Here is a 20,400-nt window from a genome sequence, read left to right as displayed (position 1 = left end):
GTTCTCTTCACTCTTGCTCTAGAGATAACCATAAGGTAGCTAAGGAAATAATAAAATATTCTTGTCAGCTGTAAACTTGATTTCTTGTTATGCAAGGCAAGATCATTTGAAATGAAGTTATATTTATTCACAGCTACATGTAACTTAATCAAGGCGGAAGACATTTAAATGACTAGCACTGAAAAAGGAAAACACTACGATCCCTGATTAATACAATTACTAATTTTCTCTCCACTTATATTCCTATTCATTCATTTATTCAGCACTTACTGAGCATCTATGTTGTTCTAGATGCTCAGCTAGCAACTCACACTGATGAAGTTAAACAAGTTCAATTTCCCTAGATCATACAATCTACCATTAACCAAGAAAGTAGAATTTTATAAAGCTAATGCCTAGGAACTACATTCTTAATTTTTTAAATCTCCATTCCATATAGCAACTGTTTATCAGAGATTCTAATATCAAGTGATAAACTGTTAATTAAACATGATACCAAGTAGATGGAGGCAAACCCAAACCTAAAGCTATAAAATGCCTCACTGGGAAGAAATCAAAACCTAAGGACAACCAGTGACCAACAGCCAACAGGGCTTTAGCTATAGCTAATCAAATAATTTCCTTTCTTTGCTTCCAAATTTTCTCTAAATAAGTGTCTTTCCTACCTGTCTACAGAGTACTCCTAATCACTTGTGGTTTGGGGCTGCCCACTTAAAATAGTTTCTGTTCAAATAAACTCTTAATTTCTAATATGCCTCAACTTATCTTCCAACAAAATTTTCCAAAAGTTCTTTCTGGCTTGAAAACACACTTAAACAAAATCTAAGCAAGTACCTATCATACCCTAAAAGTGGTAGAAATCTGGAAGGAAAAAAATTTTGCCTCATTAAGATACTAAGAATATCTGATGAAATTCAGAGCACGGTTAGTGAGAACAAATTAGTTCCTCAGGTTAAAAATAAAAAACACCCAAATCACCCTTGCAGGATTATATTATTCATAAAAGATCAAACCCAAAGCAGATAATAAATGATGTACATAAATAGTTCTCAGGGCTAGAACCGTACTCCACCTTCTCAAGGGAAAACATCTTCCTTAATACATGACCCACAATACTGTCAGTAATTTGATAGTTTTCCAATGATTTACAATGCAGATTTTAACCTTTTCATAACTTTTTAACAAAATATTTCTCAACAAGTCCATTTATCTCCTTTAAATTTGACTTTTATAAAATGAAGATCAAAACAGCCTGTGATAATTCAATCAGGTAACAGGAAAAATGGAGATTCCTTTCCCTTTTCCCTTCACTCCTACCAAGGTAGGTAAGGTTAAAATCAATTTCTACAATTCTACCAACTTGTCCTTGCCTTTCCCATCTGTGTACTTCTACAAATACGCTGAAACATCATTGGGTATGCTGCTAGGGAGGAGGGAGCATTATGTGAAAATAGTAGTTTTCATTGTAAACAAAGAAGCTTTTTTATGATAAGAATGGGAGAACAAGAATATGTATTGTTTGGTAATTATTGCCAAAGTTCCTCCTAAGTTAAGTGAGAAGCAATGATGAACAAACTACATTTGAAAGGAAAAATATTTTTCAAGTAAAATTTTATATCCAAATGTCTCTTCCTACTCCTTCTTGCGTCAGACCTTCCTTAATACCCAAGGATCCTTGTAGTAAGGAGGAATCTTCATACAAACTTAAATTATAGATGGATTATTAATAATCCTCTGTTAGAGCTACTTAATTTCATAAATTCCGACTGCTGAAAGCCATGGATGGCTAGAGATAGAAAAGAAAAAGGGTACAGCTGCAAGTGTCTTTTTAGTATCATCTGGTTTTCATTCCAAATTCATCAATTATCTAGTCCCTGACACCTGCTATGCTTCCTTAAAACCTCATGAATCTACCCTGAAGTTATTATAGAAAATGTCATTTTTTGCCATCCTTTTCTTTGTCCCTTCTTCCCTAAAGTTACTTTCCACACAGTGTCTTTGACACTACATAATTCCTAACTTTTGGAATTCTTTTTTTTATTTAGTAAGTCCAATTACCTGAAATATCTTATAGTCCTCCTAGGAGGGTATGCCTTTACGAACTGCTCATAATTGAAGGTCACTGAAGGGATCAGCAGAAATGAAATCTTTTCTGATCTTCCCTTATCTGACTAAATCAGAGCATCCTAAAAATAAAGCCAAAAATACAGCTGCCATTAACCTCTCTCTGAGGGAGACCTATTTGGGAGATTTATCCCTAGCAGGAAAGGGGTGGATTTAGCTACCATAAACCCCCCTCCACTCTGCGGGAGCTTACAGCCAGGAAGGAGACTGTTCATCGTCAGAATGAAAAGGCCCAATAGAACCTTCCATATTTTCCCACTGAAGTTCTAGCCACCACCACCCCCTTTTGTTAAGCTGATGTTAACCCTTGCTTTCTAGAATTCTGAGTTACTGCTGAGTATTCCCACATGGATAATCAACTTTTCTCCTGTTAATATATTGCCAGTTAATTCACAGTCCCACACCCTGCACCTAAATTGGTAAAGGAAAAGGTTTTCGTGCCAACATAATTCCATATGTATTTTTGATACCATAGATGTTTCTGGAACAAGAGAAAGAAGTCGGGAACTTGTATTTTTTCAAGATTTTTCTAAACATTATAAGGAGCTTATAAGTTCCCCCAAATACATGAATTCTCTGTATTGTGGAAATATAGGCCATAGCCCAGATTATGATATTTAGATATAGCAAATCCTAGTAGGATATTTTTTCACTGCCTCAACTGACAGTTTTAGCCACAAATCAAGTTGCAAAGAACTAGAGGAGAGGGAGAAGAAATTGTTGCCAAACCTATTTGCTGCCTTGAGTGGAAACACGCTCCTTAAAAGTGCATGATTCACGCGTGACTGCCAATTGATGACTTATTTAAAACAGCCCAATTCTAGCCTAGGCTAAACATAACTGAGTCAGACAAAATGGTTTTTAGCCAATTCACACAATCAGCTCATTTCAACTAACTGTTACCAATAAAACAAATTATAGAATTTGTCCCAATTATTGCCTAGGATCTACTGATACTGAAAAAAAAGTTATTTATCCAAAATTCAAATTTATCCTGTATTTTATCTATCAGCTCTATTTTTTTGAGTTCTCTGGAGGATTACAATGTGGAGATAGGATTAAAAGTTACTACAACACAGTAAATATCTACACCCATTTATAATATTTTCCCCTTGTTGTGTTGCTCAGATTATTCCTCTTTGGGGACAAGAGTAAATAGCAGAGCATGAACAAATCTTAAGTAACAGCCCTTTATTGGGGTAAAAATAGAAGTCTCTGTATCTAACTAGATCATAAATCATTAACAAATATAAAGGAAATTTCTAGGATTCAAAGCATTAATTGAGCTGAAGCACAGTCCCACCCCTAATGCGTAAATAACAAGTAGGCTTTTAGCAAGACTCTGATGGAGTGAGAGACAGAGCTTGGAGAACTAAATGAAAATGGAGAGGAAAAGGAATGCTGGATCTTGCCACCCAAACTGTGGTGCATGGAACAGCATAACCAGCATCACCTGGTACCTTGTTAGAAATGCAGACTCTCGGGATACCCTCAGACCCATTCCCATTGAACTAGAATTGTTGTTTTAATAAGATCTCCAAGAGATTCATATACACATTAAAGTTTGAGAAGAACTACTCTAGATAATGGGGTTCTAAAAAGGGTAAATATGGGCACCCAGGGTCACCAAAAAGGGGGAAGAAAACACAAAACATAGTAGTAAAGCCTGTCAGCGCCGACATTCCCTGGCTTGGCCAGTTTCTATAAGCAACACGTAGCTCCGAGTTCCTGTGAACAGAAGAGTTGCTCAAGATAAAGGACTTAGTCTGCTCAAGCCTCTATAACAAAAATGCTATGGAGGGGTTGTCTTAAGCAACATTTAGTTCTCACAGTTCCGGAGCCTGGGCATTCCAAGGTGACAGCAGACTAGATGTCTACTGAGTTCCCTCTTGTGGGTTCAAAAGATGCTGTCTTCTTACTGCTTCCTCACAGGTGGAAGGAGAGAAGGAATGTGCTGGCACATCTTCTATGAGGGCACTGAACCCTATCATGAATTTTTCACCCTCATGACCTACTCACCTCCTACAAGCCCCACCTGCAAATACCATTACACTGGGGATTTGGTTTCATCATATGAACTTTGGGGGGACAAAAACATTTAGTCTATAGCGATATCCCTGGACCCTCCGGAATCAGCAAGCCTAACTAGGTGGATTAACTAAAGCCAGCTCACTGCCATTTATACACTACTCCTCTGAAAGAATCTGGGATATAACCCAGCACAAATAAAAGAGGAGCATCAGGTACTTTCTAATCTAATTTAAACCTTGTATAAACAAGCCGATGTAATTATTCCAGATACATCAGCAAAGTCTGCAACTAGAATGCCAAGTCAGTCTTGTTTCAGGTGCATATATATTGATGAAAATCTGATCTTAACTACATTTATTTGAAAAATATATCTACTATAATATATGATAGCCATAAGAATGCCAAGGGCAGGGATATATTTAATAGGGTTTGTAATCTCATCTACGTAAAACTACCTTGGGGAACATTGCCATTTTCCCCACCAAGGACAAGAAATATCAATATGTATAATAGAACAGAATCATATTTTATTTAGATATATTCTTGTCCAGTATTTTGAAAGTGTTAGCACAGTCTTTCCTAAGCAACTTGGACAACTTTCTAAGATATATGTCATTATAAACTCTCTGCCTAGCAAAGGAGGTACAGGGATTAAGGAAAAAAATAAAACAAGTTAGTTAAGTCAGTATCTGTCCCATTTATTAGAGGAGGGTGGAGAATATGGGGAAACTGGGTCAGTTGCAAAATAGAATCTGCTAATTAATTGATTTATGATCATTAATCTGGCCAAACCTCTTCCCTCATTACCGTCAATCCAGGCAAAATGGGCAAGTTAGAATTTGATTGGATGAAAGCAAGATATGCTCTGGAAGGATTGTACTCCTGTGCGCTGTGGGGTAATACTAGTGTATTAACAAAACTGTCACAAGAAGCATGCTTCTTCATTTCAATTTCAGCAGCAAGTGATAGGCATTTATCAAAGGAAATTGAACTGAGGCTGTTGTGGGCAGGATCAGAGAGAAATTAGATTCAGATGATCTCTACCAAGTAGGCTGAAACCCTCTGATAAAAACAAATTATTATTATCTCTACCTTCCCCTGTTCTTTGCAAGTAGAACTAGTTCTTTAAGAGCAGTTCCCTTCTATATGGCTGCTGATCAGGGAAGAAGCTTCTCCCCAGGTCCAGGAGTGAATATCGACATGTCTATGCCAATCAAATCATTTATTTTCCCTGGCCCCTAATTGGTTTAGAAATAGGTATGTGATAGCATTCTGAACAATAAATATGATTCTGCCAGGAGGCTATAGGTTTCTTTACTTTTATTTATTTATTTTTTTAAAGTCGACAACTTTTATTATAATTCACATATTTTATAGGAAAAAGAAAAAAGAAACAAGGAATGTAGCGAACGGATCAGGGTTGTACCCAAAGCAAAAGGCACCAAAAAAACACTGCAGGTGTGTACACGTGGCTGTATTTACATCGGGCGCAGGATCCCCCACATCAGGCACAGCAACTACACTTGGCCGATGCGCCTTTGCAGATGCAGCCCTGGGCACATTTGGCACAGCCCGCGGGACAGCAGGAGCAGCAGCTCTTCTTGCAGGAGGTGCATCTGCACTCTTGGCATTTGCAGGAGCCGGCGCACGTGCAGGAGCCACCGGCCGCGCAGGAGCAGTTGGGATCCATAGCGAGAAGAAGCGGTGGCTGGAATCCGGGGACAGCGGCCGGAGAACGAGCTGGCACTTCGGGGAGGCGTGGTGCCGGTTTCTTTACTTTTAAATAGAGATAGAGAAAGAGAGACATCTATTTCTATCTCTGGATGAAATTATCTGCACAAGATACTTGGAATTGCCATTAGCCCTCTTAGGGCCATGAAAAAAGCTAACCTAAGAAAACAAATCAACATTGTTAAAGTTGGCAGAAAGAAAAAATAAAAAGAATCTGGGTTCCTTATCATATAGTCAAGCAATGAATAAGTCAAATCTGGAATCACCTAACTTGTTATATAAGATAATAAATCTATTTTGACTTTGGTTCCTTTTACTTGCATCCAAACATTCTTAACCAACTAAAAACTCATTAGCCAGAAAATCTATTATTCATATTCTATCTATTCCGAAGAGACACATCAGGTAGAAACTCACAGAATCATAGAAGCAAGACTACTCACAAATGTGTCTTTACTCAAGCAAAGGGAAGAATGTTCTGAGGCAATATGTTATTACATTCAAAGTCAGAGCGGACCACTAGTGTTTCCTTCTATAACGTGAAGGCATCTGCATACCACGCTACTTCAATTTATATACTTGTGAGTTAACCAATCAGAATTTAAAATACCAAGATGGGGGCGCCTGGGTGGCTCAGTTGTTAAGCGTCTACCTTCCGCTCAGGTCATGATCCCAGGGTCCTGGGATCGAGCCCCGCATTGGGCTCCCTCTCCCACTCCCCCTGCTTGTGTTCCCTCTCTAGCTGTGTCTCTCTCTGTCAAATAAATAAATAAAAGCTTTAAAAAAAATAAAATACCAAGATGGTTTTCACCTAATATCTGATCTACATTTAGGTTGGCTCTATTAAGTGGTTTCCTGCACACTGTATATGATATTCCTTCAGATTGCCCATAACTATCACAAAGGGCTCTGTTGCAAGTAAAAGTCTCAACTGAAATTGGCTAGAAAAATAAAGAGAATTTATTGGCTCACAAAATCCAGTTGCTCTAATTATATCAGTTAGGAGTCTGGTTACTCTCTGATGCTCTATTCTGCCTTCTGAGGGCTTTGGCTTCATCCTCGGGCTCTACTAAACTTCCCCTTCAACCAAACCAGCATCAACATAGCTGTCCACACTCTTGTTTCATGGCAGAAAAATGACTATAGCAGTTCTTAATCTCAAATCCTAACCCCACAGTATCTAGGGGAAAAAAGAAATCTCCTCTTTCTCAGAAGAGTTAAGGAACATCTCACAACTCATTGGCTCTGATTTGTGTATACCAATTGTCTAATCAAAAGAAAGAAGTATATCAAATGGTATAGGCTAATCAGTGCCAACACCTGGAACTGGGGTGGGGTTAATTCTACCTAAATAACTTGGCTGATGAACAATGGGGGACTATCCAAAAAGAAAAAATGTTGTCCTCTTGCTGAGATAAATAGGGAAGAATGGATGCTTGGGAGGCAAAAATAAATATTCATTATACCATGGAGAAATTGGCATGGGTTATTTAAAGAGACCATGCAGGCAAATGAGTGAACTTTTATTTTAATTTATTATTCTTAAGTCCTAATTTTTTTTTAAAGATCTGACTTCTATCTAATGAGTTTAGGGATGTAGGGCAGATTTGATCTATGAGAAACAGACAACACTACAGAAAAATTACATACACCACTGTACAACTCGAGTCCCAAGGCTTATATTTAGCAGGTTGATTATTCATTGAATATTTTTTTATTTTCTCTCAAACATTAAATTCCAACCATCTCTACAACCCCCACAAATCTGTCACTTGTTTTACTTTGAAAGTACTGAGAACATAAGCCACAAAGGAAATTTAAAAGGAAGTTTAAATGTACTTTTGTCTATCATTAAATCTTACGCACAAATCTACCCTATCCCTTTTTGTTCGTCTCAATACCTCTACTTGGCTGACAGCTAGTTCACTGGGGGCAGAAAAGGAGAAGGAATTTAAAATAGAAATATTAGTTTTTAATGCCCACAATTTCCACATAATAAATTTTCTTTTCACATTAAATACTTGCAGAGTGTATTCAGCTATGCCCCATTTAGCACCACATTATACAATTTTTAGCTAATTGTACATTGTTTCCTATATAAGACGACTACTGTATTATGTCATTCATCTTATTGTAAGCTTTCTGCTCTTTTGAACAATGCAGAGTACAAAACAGCAGAGAAATGCAGGAGATGACTCTCATTATCATTACCATACTTTAATAATTTTAATGAGGTAGGGCTTAGTAATTCATAATAAAGATTATGCAATTTTCAATATTGCAATTTTAAAAGTGGTTTAGTATCTGCTCAATTTACCAGTTATTTCAAATATGCATCACATTAAACCTTCAGGTAAAAATTCTAGCTATTCACCAATATCATGATAAAATCATCATCTGATGCATTTATTCAAATTCATTAAGATGCAGTCAACATAGTATATTGCAATGGAACTGTATTTCATTTATTTATCCTTCCATTCATTTATGCATAAAAGCACTCAGGCACATTCTAAGTCAGGTACTATATATACAAAATGTAATAAGATACACATTTTACCTCTAAAGAGTTCACTAAGTTGTCCGTGTGCTCAAGCAATTTATTAACATAGGTGAGTTTCCCAACTTCTCTGTGCCTCAATTTCCTTCTCTGTCTAATGAAGATAATTATAGTACCTACCTTGTGGGCCTGTTGTGACACTGAAATAAGAAAATATACATGAAGCTTTAGCAGCTTCTAGCTCTAGCAACCTAATATGTACTCACTAAATGTTAGCTATTATTGTTAGTATTACATAAGAGAAAAAAAATCACAAAAATAATTAGTTCTGTTAATTTGTTCAATATATTCTGAGTGCTCACTGTGTTCTGGCCTATGCAAGGCCCTGAGAATATAGCAATGAAGGAGCTAGATACATTATCTGCCCCCATATGGCATCCAATCTAACTCGGGAATGAGAAAATCAGTAATATTCAAAGGAAGTATATGACATGGAGGAGACAATACTGAATATCTAGTATATCCCACACCTTGTGCCAGAAGCCTTAGAGAAATTATCTCATTTTATTATCCTATGAGGTAAAGCTCAAACAGTGGCAGTCATACATTTCCTAGAATAGAACCCAGATCCAAATATAAATTAATTTCTTAAGCTCTATACTATAAAGACCTCCTAAATCACAAAGAGCAATTAGGGTTGTTTGGGAAGTCTTCACCAAGAAAATAAAGAGCTTTGAAAGATACCACTTTGAGAAATAAATTTGAAGTAACTAAGTTAAATTAGTATTTCCCACTGCATGTTCTGTGGAGCACTATTTATACAAGATATGGATAAAATCAGTTAATGTTGAGAAGATAGCAGCAGAGGTATAGTTTCTTAATCTTGAATCTCATCATAAAATCAAAGCAACTAGGAAAACAAAACCAAAACCCACAGAAAAATCTCTATCAAAACCAAGGGACAAAATAGCCCCATAACACAATAAGAGTGTGTGAAAATCACCACCAACTCTAATGCCTACATGGTATCAGAATCCATTATGGGAGGAGAGAGAAGCAACTGATGAACCAGAGAACAGAAAAACCTTAAAATTGTCAAAAGATTCTCAGCAGTGGACCAGGATTCTAAGCTACAGAGGGATTTCACACATGCATAAGTGATTGGAAGGAATCAGTAGTAAAGTCTGAAGGACTAAAGCTACCTGGGACTATCTGTCATAGTTACAAATACTTTCTAACTCATCTGCCAAAGCCCTCCAGGACAAACAGCAGCCAAGGAGAAACTTCTGGAAATTGATTTGAAATTGGACAAAATGCAGGTATTAGAGAATAAAAAAATAGACTATCTAGATAAAAATTGGAATGGGGAAAAGCAAGTATAAGAACATGGTTTAAGAGTTCACAAAATAACAGAAAAGGTATTTATAGATCAGGATGCCAAAGACAGCTATTATGACCAATTTTTCTCTTCTTAAAAAAAAAAAAAAGCCAGGAAAACAAATTTTATTTAAAAAGATCATCAACAGAAAAAAATCACTGTAAAATAATAAGAATAAAATAAAATAAAAAGAAATCATAACAAAGAAAATAAGGATTAAAATAACATCACTATAATTAAGTCATGCCAGCAAGATCTGCCTAGAAACTGATGAAAAGTGCAACCAATATTCCAATATAGAGGAATATGTAAAGAAAAACAAAGTAAAATATAAAAGTACAATATAAGTGATATATAGGAAACTCATAAATGGGTTTTAAAACTCAATAAAAAACATATTAAAAAAAATCCAGGGCACAAATAAAAGTTAAACCAAAGGGAATATAAGAGCAAATGAATGCATGCACACATGTGCGTGCACACACACACTTGAAGGGAAATAGTGGCTAAAAAATCTTAAGAAAAGCAAAAATATGCAATAAATTTAAAATATTAAATAATTTGAGGAAAACATAAAATATAATAGGAGGAAAGAGAAGACTCAACATATGTACAATTGGTTTTCTAAGGAAGCAAACCCAGGCAATGCATCAAAGCAAGTGTTAAAAAACTCTAAGTCCAGAAAACTTACCTGAAATATACAATGAAATGGCATATTACAAAATATATATCTATGAAACTACATATTAAAACATATGTATCATATATATTTATATCCATATGGGAATATATATATTTATATAAATATAATTAGATTTTTATTTTATGTGAATAAAACATACTCATAGATATGAAAATACATATTTTCGCATATATATGAAACTACATATTGAAAATGATGAATTATGGTATCCGTCATAGTTTCAAATACTTATATTCAAAACAAATTTCTTTAAAGATTTATTTATTTACTTGAGAGAGAAAGTGTGTGTGCACATGGGAGCAGGGGGAGGGGCAGAGGGAAAGAATCTCAAGCAGACTCCCCACTGAGTGCAGAGCCCCATGTGGGGCTCCATCTCACGACCCTGAGATCATGACCTGAGCCAAAATCAAGAGTCAGACACTTACTGACTGAGCCACCCAGGCACCCCCAAAACGTAAATTTCTGATTCTTTATTTGATAAATCTACAACGGTTCAAGAACCATACAGCTAAAAAGCTAATCTCAAATTTCAAAACAAACCTTCCTTTTAATTCACTTATTATTTTCAGAAAACTGTTACTCTTAAATGTGTAATTGTTCTCATGTCTTTTTAAAATATAAACAAAAAATGCTATTTTTTACTTTTTTAAAAATAAATAAAAGTCAAATGGACTCATTAATTCATGTGTATCTGAATTAGAGAACCTATAAAAAATTCAGTATGTCTCTGGACTATATGCTGATAAAAAAAACATGTAACTAAGTTCTGATGGCCTTTAAAGTTATAAGTATAAATTAAAGTAAGATTAGGTTCCCACTGTGTCTGATCTGACACTGCACACATAACCCCTGAAACCTACCAATTTTCATATGAGCACCCAAGACACTTAACGTGCAAAACTCTTCAACCGTTTCAAATCATCCTATGCAATGTTACCTAGCCACGCTGACCATTATTTCCCTCACTCTTAACTTCCATGGGAATTATTCTCTCATTTGGCCCAATCCTTCCTACTGGATAAAACTACTTTGAGCTGGTCACACCAACTTTTTGCCTCACACATAAAGTTATGTTTGTCATCTGGCTCACTCCATATCTGGCAACTCTACATAATACCACTGCTTGCCCTCTTCCTTGAACACATGGGACCTTCATCATCATTAGTTCTCTGGGCTGAACCTTCCTTGAGTAGGATCTTCCATTAGGAAGATCTGCCCATGCAGGTCACCCAAGTGGGCAGACTGAATAGCACTCAGCAATGGCCCATACTGCCACATGTTTCCAAAAGATCTAGGAGTGCTACAATGAAGAATCTGTCCACATGCAAAATAGATTATTTTGTGGTTACCCTGCCATTTGCTTTGGCTATTCATTAGCCATGTCCTAATTTTTCTTTTCATTCCTTTCGAGGGATAAATTTAATCTCAGAATTGCTCACTCATACCGAAGACCATGATCTACATATGAAATCCATCAACTACAGAATATGTACCATTCAGTAATATTATTTTCCTTTCACATCAAGTATATATATCAACAAAGACTTTATTTGCACAAAAGTGTTCTGGTAATTTTCTTTTAAATAATGTGATTTAGATCTTGCCATGCCGAAAGTACAGTAAAAATGTTAAATTTGATTTGCTAAAATGAATGTGTAAACACTGATGAGAAGACCTTAGGATGGTATGAGCTGTGTGCTGACATCATATTTTTTGAAAAAAATAGTCACTTTCATCATTTTATATGGAATAGCTAATAATATAGAACACAGCATATTGATGAGAAGAGCCCAAGATTAAGCCTTTCAATCAACAATTATTTTCAGCAGCTGCTTTAGAAATAGATGCCTGCTTAAGTGATTTGATTAGATGGACAAGTTACTTAATATTGGTTTCCAAAATCCCAAATTACCAGATTAGCAATTTTCAATAGTAGTTTTTGCTGTTGGTCTGATTCAATTTAAGTGAGATATAATTATCTACATACAATCAAGGTAATTTCCAAAAGTGTTAAGACTTAATCATTACTTTAACCGATTACCTTACTCTGATGTTTTTGAATGAGTACCATCTCTCTCTCTTTTTTTTTTGTTTTGTAGAGCCTTTTAACCTGTTTGGAGAACTGTCTGAGTCCAAGGCTGTGTGAGTGATGTGTCAAGTGAAAGAGAGAACTAACAACAAATTACATCTAAAAATGTTTAGAGAAAGTAATTAGTAGCAGAAAGGCAGGAATGGAACCCCAAATCAATTTATCCTGGTCAGTCTGCTATATTCTGTAGGACTATTACATACAAGCCTGAACATGGAGGTATTGTTAAACTCCTATGAATTCAAGAAGTTTAACAATTTTAATTAAAGTTATGTGGTTTGGTTCTGACTCTTTTAGTAGTCCTATAGAGAGAGTCTGAGACAAAATTACTGTCAAATGAAGCTCTTTTGTGACTACCTAAAATAATAATGGCTAATACTATTTACTTGTAAGTATTTATTTTGTGTCAGGCACTCTGCTACATAGTTTTTTATATGTGGGTAATGGTTAATGTATGTGCCAATTTGACTGGGCCACAGTGCCCAGAATATTTGGTCACACATTATTCTGGATGTGAAGGTATTTTTCAGATGAAATTTAACATTGAAATCAGTAGACTTCAGGTAAAATGGATTACTCTCCACAGTGTGAGTGGGATTCATCTACTTAGTTGAAGACCTTAAGAGAACCATGACGGGACCTGCCTTGAGCAAGAATGAATTCTGCCAGCAAACTGCAACTCTCCCCTGGAGAGTTAGTCAGACTACCCTGCAGAGTTTGCTCTTGCTCTTGCCAAGCCTCACAGAGTTGCTCTTGCTCTTGCCAAGCCTCACATGAGCCAATTCCTTAAAATGTCTCTCTCTCTCTCCACGACACACACACATCCTGTTGCTTCTGTTTCTCTGGAGAACCCGGACTAATACAATGTGTTATCTTAGATAGTACTCCAACATTATCTATAAGGGAAATACTATTGATGTTCTAGAGTTACCAAGAGACTAACCAAATCAAGATCATAAAGCTTCAGTTTAAATCTGTCCACCTCCAAAGCCTAAGTTTTGGCTGCTATACTATAATGCAAATCAAGAAAGCAAATAAAGTTGCTATACTAGAATGCAAATTAATGCGAAGTAAGCAAATATGTGGACATATGTGTGCATGGGCATGCATATGCATGTGTGTTCACATGTTTTTGAGGGCGTGTGTGTGTGTGTGTGAGAGAGAGAGAGCATGCATGTGTATGTTGGGAGGGTGGTAGCCATAGAGCAATTTAGATGAAGGTAATTTTCCTCTGCATATTTACAGTGTAAACTCCTCCATTTAAAATGATCAGGTATTTCTTAAGTGGTTGCCCTATGTTTTTTAAATTAAATAAGCATTATTAGAAGCTCCATCTCCATATGAGAAAGTCCTGTCTTTTTGGATCTGGAGAGAAATTCTAGGTCACTCTCATGCTAATGAAAAGAAAATTATTTTTAGAGGATATGCAGTTATTTAGGTTTATATCCCATAGAGTAGGACTTAATTTCTAATTCCTTTGGCATACTGCTGGCACGGAGGTGTTCTCCTATCTACCACATTGTCTAATTATGTACTTAAAATTCTTCATATATATGATATGTTTATGTTTGATCTTGATATCTCCCCATGTTTATGTGGCAGACTGTGATTCATGTACTTGTTAGGAAAAGGGAGAATATATTTCCTTGCCATGTCCATTTATTCCCACAAAGTAAACCTGGGCTTGATCCAGAGGTATCAATGAGCTAATATACCTCCCAAAGTGCCCAACTCATGATTAACACAGTCAGGTCACAAAGGTACCACTTAGCAGTTCTGGAAGAAGGCCTAACTTACTGCCAGGCAGCAGTTCAGATGCCCCAGGAATTTGGCTCAACATCATATGCAGTAGCTCTGGGAAGCATGCTAAATCATACTCATCAAGATTTCTGCCAACAGTGGAGGCTGAATGGGTTCCACAATTATTCTAAAGCCTTTCCAGAGATCCTGCCTGTGGTAACAAATACATTCTTATGCTTTAGAATAGAATCAAGAAATGTCAGAGTGGTATGACAATTTAGAGATCACAAATCAGCACCCTAACTTTCCGGACAGAAAGACTCAGTCTCAAAGAAGGGAAGTGACCTGTTCAAGTGTTCCAAGTGGCTGCTAGCACAGTCTATTTCCCCTTCCGCGTTTGATTTTGTGTTATTTGCATTGCCCCACGCTCCCCCAAATAAGTTGTGCTTGCCAGAAAAATTCAGGCTATAATAATTCAATCAAAACTAGAGATTTTTGTCTTTTGTCTAGTCCTTCATTACCTTTCCTGGTAACTTTCCCCAGAAAATCATGAGTTTTGTTTTGGCATTTCAGGATGCTGCAAGCAGCCTTCTCAGAGTGATCCCGAGTGTATCAGTTTTATTAACAGGAGTGGAAACACTCTTTCCTCTGATGTGGGAGGTAGAAAGGCGGCAGCCCCCACAGCAGAGCCTGGAGCCTGGTACCTCCGCCGGCACTTGTTTTCACCTTCCCACGCCCTTGCTACAAACCCTGCTGCCTGTATTTTCCAAACATCAGGGGTTCTGCAATATTTCTGCCATCAAAGCAAAAACACCAAAACAGGCCAGAAGAGTGAAACTCAGAAGCCTAGAGCAAAGCCGGACGGGCCAAGGGGATGCAGAGGAATCCCAGAGAGACATAGTTCTTGGTGAGGTCAAATGGGCATCTTTTCCTGAGTTTCAGTCTACTTTATACCGTTTATGAGATGAAAATGGAAAAGGTAGCCAGAAGGCACGGTTTCCTCCTGACTAGATATAGTTCTCAGCACTCTATATATTGCATGCCTTGTGGCGCTGTGTATGAGTGTCTATTACTTGTCCTATACTGATGAGGAAACTGAGGCTGGGCACCCAGGCAGCAACTGACAGAATGAGGAGCCTGACTCCAGAGTCCCTGCTCAACAGCCTATATTAAAGAGCAGGAACATTTCATGGGGGTATAAGAATGCTCATCACAGAGGGCGCCTGGGTGGCTCCGTTGTTAAGCGTCTGCCTTTGGCTCAGGTCATGGTCCCAGGGTTCTGGGATCTAGTTCCACATCGGGCTCCCTGCTAGGCAAGAAGCCTGCTTCTCCCTCTCCCACTCCCCCTGCTTGTGTTCCCTCTCTTGCTGTGTCTCTCTCTGTCAAATAAATAAATAAAATCTTTAAAAAAAAAAAAAGAATGCTCATCACAGAAAGCAACGAACTCCCAAATGGTAAGTAAAACCCACCTTATTCCCCATAAGCACTGTAACCGAGGCTTTCCTAATTTTAATTGATAAAACAGGAAACACAGACTTTTAAAATCCTAAAGCCAAAAATAGAAAATTCAATCAATCCAATCAACCAGTTAATTCGATTTATTCACTTTTAAAAAAAGTAAACAAAATCTATTCATTTCACTAAAAAAGGAATGCAAGTTTACCTTGAATGATTAATCGGTTCCATCAAAACAGACAATTTGGTGGCTCAGTGTGGGCATTAGCACCCTCTTGGGAAAGCAGCAGCATAGTTGGATACAAACAGCGTGAGCTTTCATCACTTCCATGGTAAAAAGGAGAGAGGCCAAAAGGAGGCTAAAATATCAGAGCAAAATCTGTTACATCAGTAAGATAGTACATTAAAAGCTGGGGTAATAAATAAAAGAAAAAAAAATCAGACAGCAGAAACTGGCATGGACAAGAGTCTTGAGAGCATTTCTCTGAATAGGCAGGAATCTTGCAGTTTGAACTTGAAGGACCTACAGATGAAATTAACAGAAGTGAAATTTGGAAGGTCACCAGTGTGTAAATGAGATCTGTAGTCATAGTGCAAACTGAAATGACACCAAGCAGGATTGCCATTAGTTATGTAAATGTGGATGTCTATACTGACAGCCTGATTGATGTAGGTTCAAAAGGGTAAACAAGAATCAATTCAAATGTTGCCAGCTCAGAAACAATACCAGGTCATGGTGCAGGTAACAAGGAGTCTGGGACAAAGATGAATTATCTGGTAAGAAATTGAACTCAAGAAATCCTGGTTTTGCATGTCAGGCAACTTCATCAGGAAATTAAGTTCCAGCAAGCAATAGTCAAAACATGGTATTATGTGGGGCACCTGGGTGGCTCAGTCGGTTAAGCGTCTGACTTAGCTCAGGTCCTGATCTCAGGGTCCTGAGATTGAACCCTGCATTAGGCTCCCTGCTCTGCAGGGAGTCTGCTTCTCCCTCTGTGCCTCCCCCTGCTTGTGTTCTCTCTCCCTCTCTCTCTCTAATAAATAAATAAAATCTTAAAAAAAAAAAAATCCATGGTATTATGGTGGTCATTGTGAGAGCAAATGAATATAACCTCTAACCTGAAATAAGGAATAACAATCTAGTATCAAGCTAAGTCTTCCAGTTTAAAATGGCTACCAATCCCTGATGTAGGCCTTCTCGACTTCTGAGCAAAATATCAGTAAAAACATAAAAAAATTCACAGGACAAGAAAACTGAGCTTCTCAAGGGAAGAATATTGTGAAGAAATTTAGGTCCAGCTAGGCAGTGAGCAGGGAGAAGGGCAATTTAAACACCATTTTCTTATATGCCCCACAGCTCTCCCTGGTCCTAAACATAGAAAAATAAACCACAACATGGAGCCTGTTCAAAACACATATCAATACCCAAGAAAAAGAATGTTGCCTGTGACAGAATGCAAAAAACTGGCCACAATCCATGACTCCTCTCTGCATCCATGCCCTTCACAATTTGCCTTCCTGCCATGAAAAGGTGGAGTCTCCTTTCCCTCCCCTTGAATCTCAGCTGGCCTTGTGACTTGCTCTGATTTTTGTTATGCAGTGGAAGCAAAGCCAGACGTGCCAGTTCCAAGACAAAGACTCAAGAGTCCTTACACACTTCTTTTGTCTCCTGGAAACGCATTGCTGCCATGTGAACAAGCCCAAGGAAGACAGAGGGCGGCAAGGGACCAAGTGTGCAGAGATGAGTCGTCCCCCATGAGACCGTGCGAGACCAGCCAGCCCCCCCTTGACCTGGCGCTGGCTGAAATCTAATGATTGAGCTCAGCCAGGCAAGATGATTACTCATCTTGAGCCCAGCTCAAATTTCTGACCTGCAAAATAGAAAGCTTAATAAATATGGCTTCAAGCCACTAAATTTTGGGGTGGTCTGTTTTACAGACTATTTGATATATGACCCTAAAGATTCCTTATTAGAAGTATAGAACTCTAATAAGGATTTATTATTAGACTCAGAACCTAACATTAGCATATGTTTGGCAGGGTATTTTAAATATGATACATCCACTTGTAAGTTGGGAGGAATGATGTCTTTATATTCTTTGCATTAAAACCACTCTATTTCTCTTAGTAGGTATTTGTGTTCAGATGTCATGGAAGCCGTTTCTCCTTACAAAGAAAGTATGGGATAAGATGGCAAGATGAGACTAAAAAAAAAAAAAAAAAAGGCAAGAAAATTGAAATTTCAATAGTAAAGTATGTATTGGACGCTAAATAAAACGGAACTGACGTTTAGAAAATGGATTCGATAAAACGAAAGGCAAAATTGAGACATTTTACCAGAATGCAGAGGACAAGAACCAGAAAGAAAACAAAAAATATTGAAGTATGGAGAATTTGTATAAAATTTCCAAAGCTATGATAACTAAAACTCTGAAAATAGAATAGGAAAAGACAAAGAGACCAATAGCATACAACAGAGGGTCAAGACCACCCAGCCTACTTTCCCATACATGAATAAACACTTGAACTTGACAGAGCTGGCTTTGCTAATCAGTGGATACGGTTAGATATTTTACGTTTAAAGACAAACATATGATAAAATTTTAACAAAAGGAAAATGTTATACACAAAATTCAGGAACTCACTGAAGTTTTAAAGGTAATGGCAAAGTTTTATTTCATAAACTGGATGCTAAGTGCAAAAGTGTTTAATGAATTGTTATTGTTATTTTATATGTGTATTTTACCATTATCCTATTTACCTGAGCAATATTTAATGAGCCATCTTTTAAAAAAGGTATTCTAGAATAAAAAAAAAATGAAATATCAAGTATATGTTTAGATTTTTTTCAAACTTCTGCTTCTAAAATTTTAGCTCTTTCAAAAGGTCTATAAACCCACAAAAAATTAGAGATATTGATAAATGTGTAAGCTCTTATACTGGCCTGAAGTTAGATACATCTCTTTTGTTTTAATGTTTATAATATATCCTAGCCCTTAGAAACAGGTCTTAGCACACTATAGCACATTTAATAATACTACTGTATCTTTATCAGTGTGCCCAACCTACAGTCCAGCACATATGAATTAGATCAGAGTGACAGGAATTTAGTGTAAGTGACAAAGTCTAGGGTCAGAGGAAGGAGAATTCAATTATCAAAATAAACACAACCATGGAAACTCCTACTATTTATGGAATACTTTTTATGGATTTGATACTGTGCCCAGTTTGAATTGCTCAACTAAGCAACACTTTTTCCCAAGTGATGCTTAGGCAAAGCTTACGCCTTCTTGAGTGGGACATCAGCTTTCCTGGTAGTTTTGAACAGAAACATAATGTTATCCATGTATTTATCAGCCAGTGTGTGGCAATAGCAGGTGTTTTGGAAGGAAGGGGAAATCCTTTGAGGTTGTGTGGTAGAGCCTCTCCAGACAACAGTTGCCTTGTCTGATGACAACTGCCATTAAAGTTTAACAAACCAGAAAACAGGCATGTATAATGAACAAGGTACAGGCAAGACCCTGATGACCTGGTTATCCAGCCACAGGATCATCCCTTATTAGAAAGCATCCTTGCCTTCCTCCTCCTAGAGTTTGATATTCTAGGAATACTAAACTGGTTATCATTCTAATTCCACATCCTGTAGTGTTTCCTACCCTTGTGCCTTTGGCCACGCTGCTTCCTCACCCTTGCACATCTTTCCGTCTTCCACCAGTCACAGGCCTACCCCATTTGCTCCTCCATGGGTAAATCTACTGATTATTTAAGGCTCAGCCTAAATGCCCTCTTCTCTGAGACTCTTCCTGGTCCTGGTATTCTCAAAGCATTCTCAGAGTTCTCTGGGTGGTTCTATTTCCAGACAATGACCACATGTATTGAAAAGATCTATTCACTTACCTGTTCCTCTCTTAAAGGAGAAATGCTGATAAATAAAATAATACAGAAGCAAATAAAGTAAAAATAGGAAAGTTTATCACTTTCAATTTTACTAATTACATTCATGAAATAATGTGTAACATTAAAATCCTCTTGAAGTGTAATGTAATTTAAAAAAAGCAACAATACTTGTGCAGTGGAGAGGTACTGTTTGTAAGATCCTTGACATGGAAGCCATAACGTCAGTATGTGTTTTACTTCCTGGCACTGTCTGACTCATTAACTCATTTAGAAACAACGACAACAAAACATTCTTATAAGAATGCTTGAATGAAATTAATGTTATACTTCCCAACCAAAGAAGTTTGGGTTAAAGTAAAAAGTGAAGATTTATATAATCTTTTGAGGGGTGCCTGGCTGGCTCAGTCAGTGGAGCGTGCAACTCTTGATCTCGGAGTTGCGGGTTTGAGTCCCATCTTGGGTATAGAGATTCCTTAAAATAAATTTTTTTTAAAAAAATAATACAAATCTTTTGAGTTAAAAATTACCTATTCTTTTTGAAATGTAATTGTTAGGCTCATTATTTTTACCTTGCTATTTATTTTATTAATAGACTTTAGTTTTTTTCACATAAATCACTCACACTTGTTAGCTATCTATTCCTTAGGAAAGCATAAACCTTTTTTATCAATGCATAGACTAGTTCTGTTTGTCAGTTTAAAAAGTGCACCCAGTTAGTACCCTAGAAACAGCTTTAGTCTGCTGATGCACAG

The 20,400-nt window shown here is 37.1% G+C and overlaps 1 protein-coding gene across 1 annotated transcript; it reads right to left on the bottom strand.

The window, feature by feature from the left end:
- Nucleotides 1–5,606: 5,606 nt before the first annotated feature.
- LOC113914690 (metallothionein-2-like) lies at nucleotides 5,607–5,913 on the bottom strand. The gene has a single exon (XM_035722942.1). The coding sequence runs from the start codon at nucleotides 5,843–5,845 to the stop codon at nucleotides 5,660–5,662; it is 186 nt and encodes a 61-aa protein (XP_035578835.1). The 5' UTR covers nucleotides 5,846–5,913; the 3' UTR covers nucleotides 5,607–5,659.
- Between the last annotated feature and the right edge of the window lie 14,487 nt (nucleotides 5,914–20,400).

This window comes from Zalophus californianus, chromosome 11 (assembly GCF_009762305.2).
Source record: "Zalophus californianus isolate mZalCal1 chromosome 11, mZalCal1.pri.v2, whole genome shotgun sequence".
NCBI classification, from domain to species: domain Eukaryota; kingdom Metazoa; phylum Chordata; class Mammalia; order Carnivora; family Otariidae; genus Zalophus; species Zalophus californianus.
This window is presented reverse-complemented; position numbering and strand designations above follow the sequence as displayed.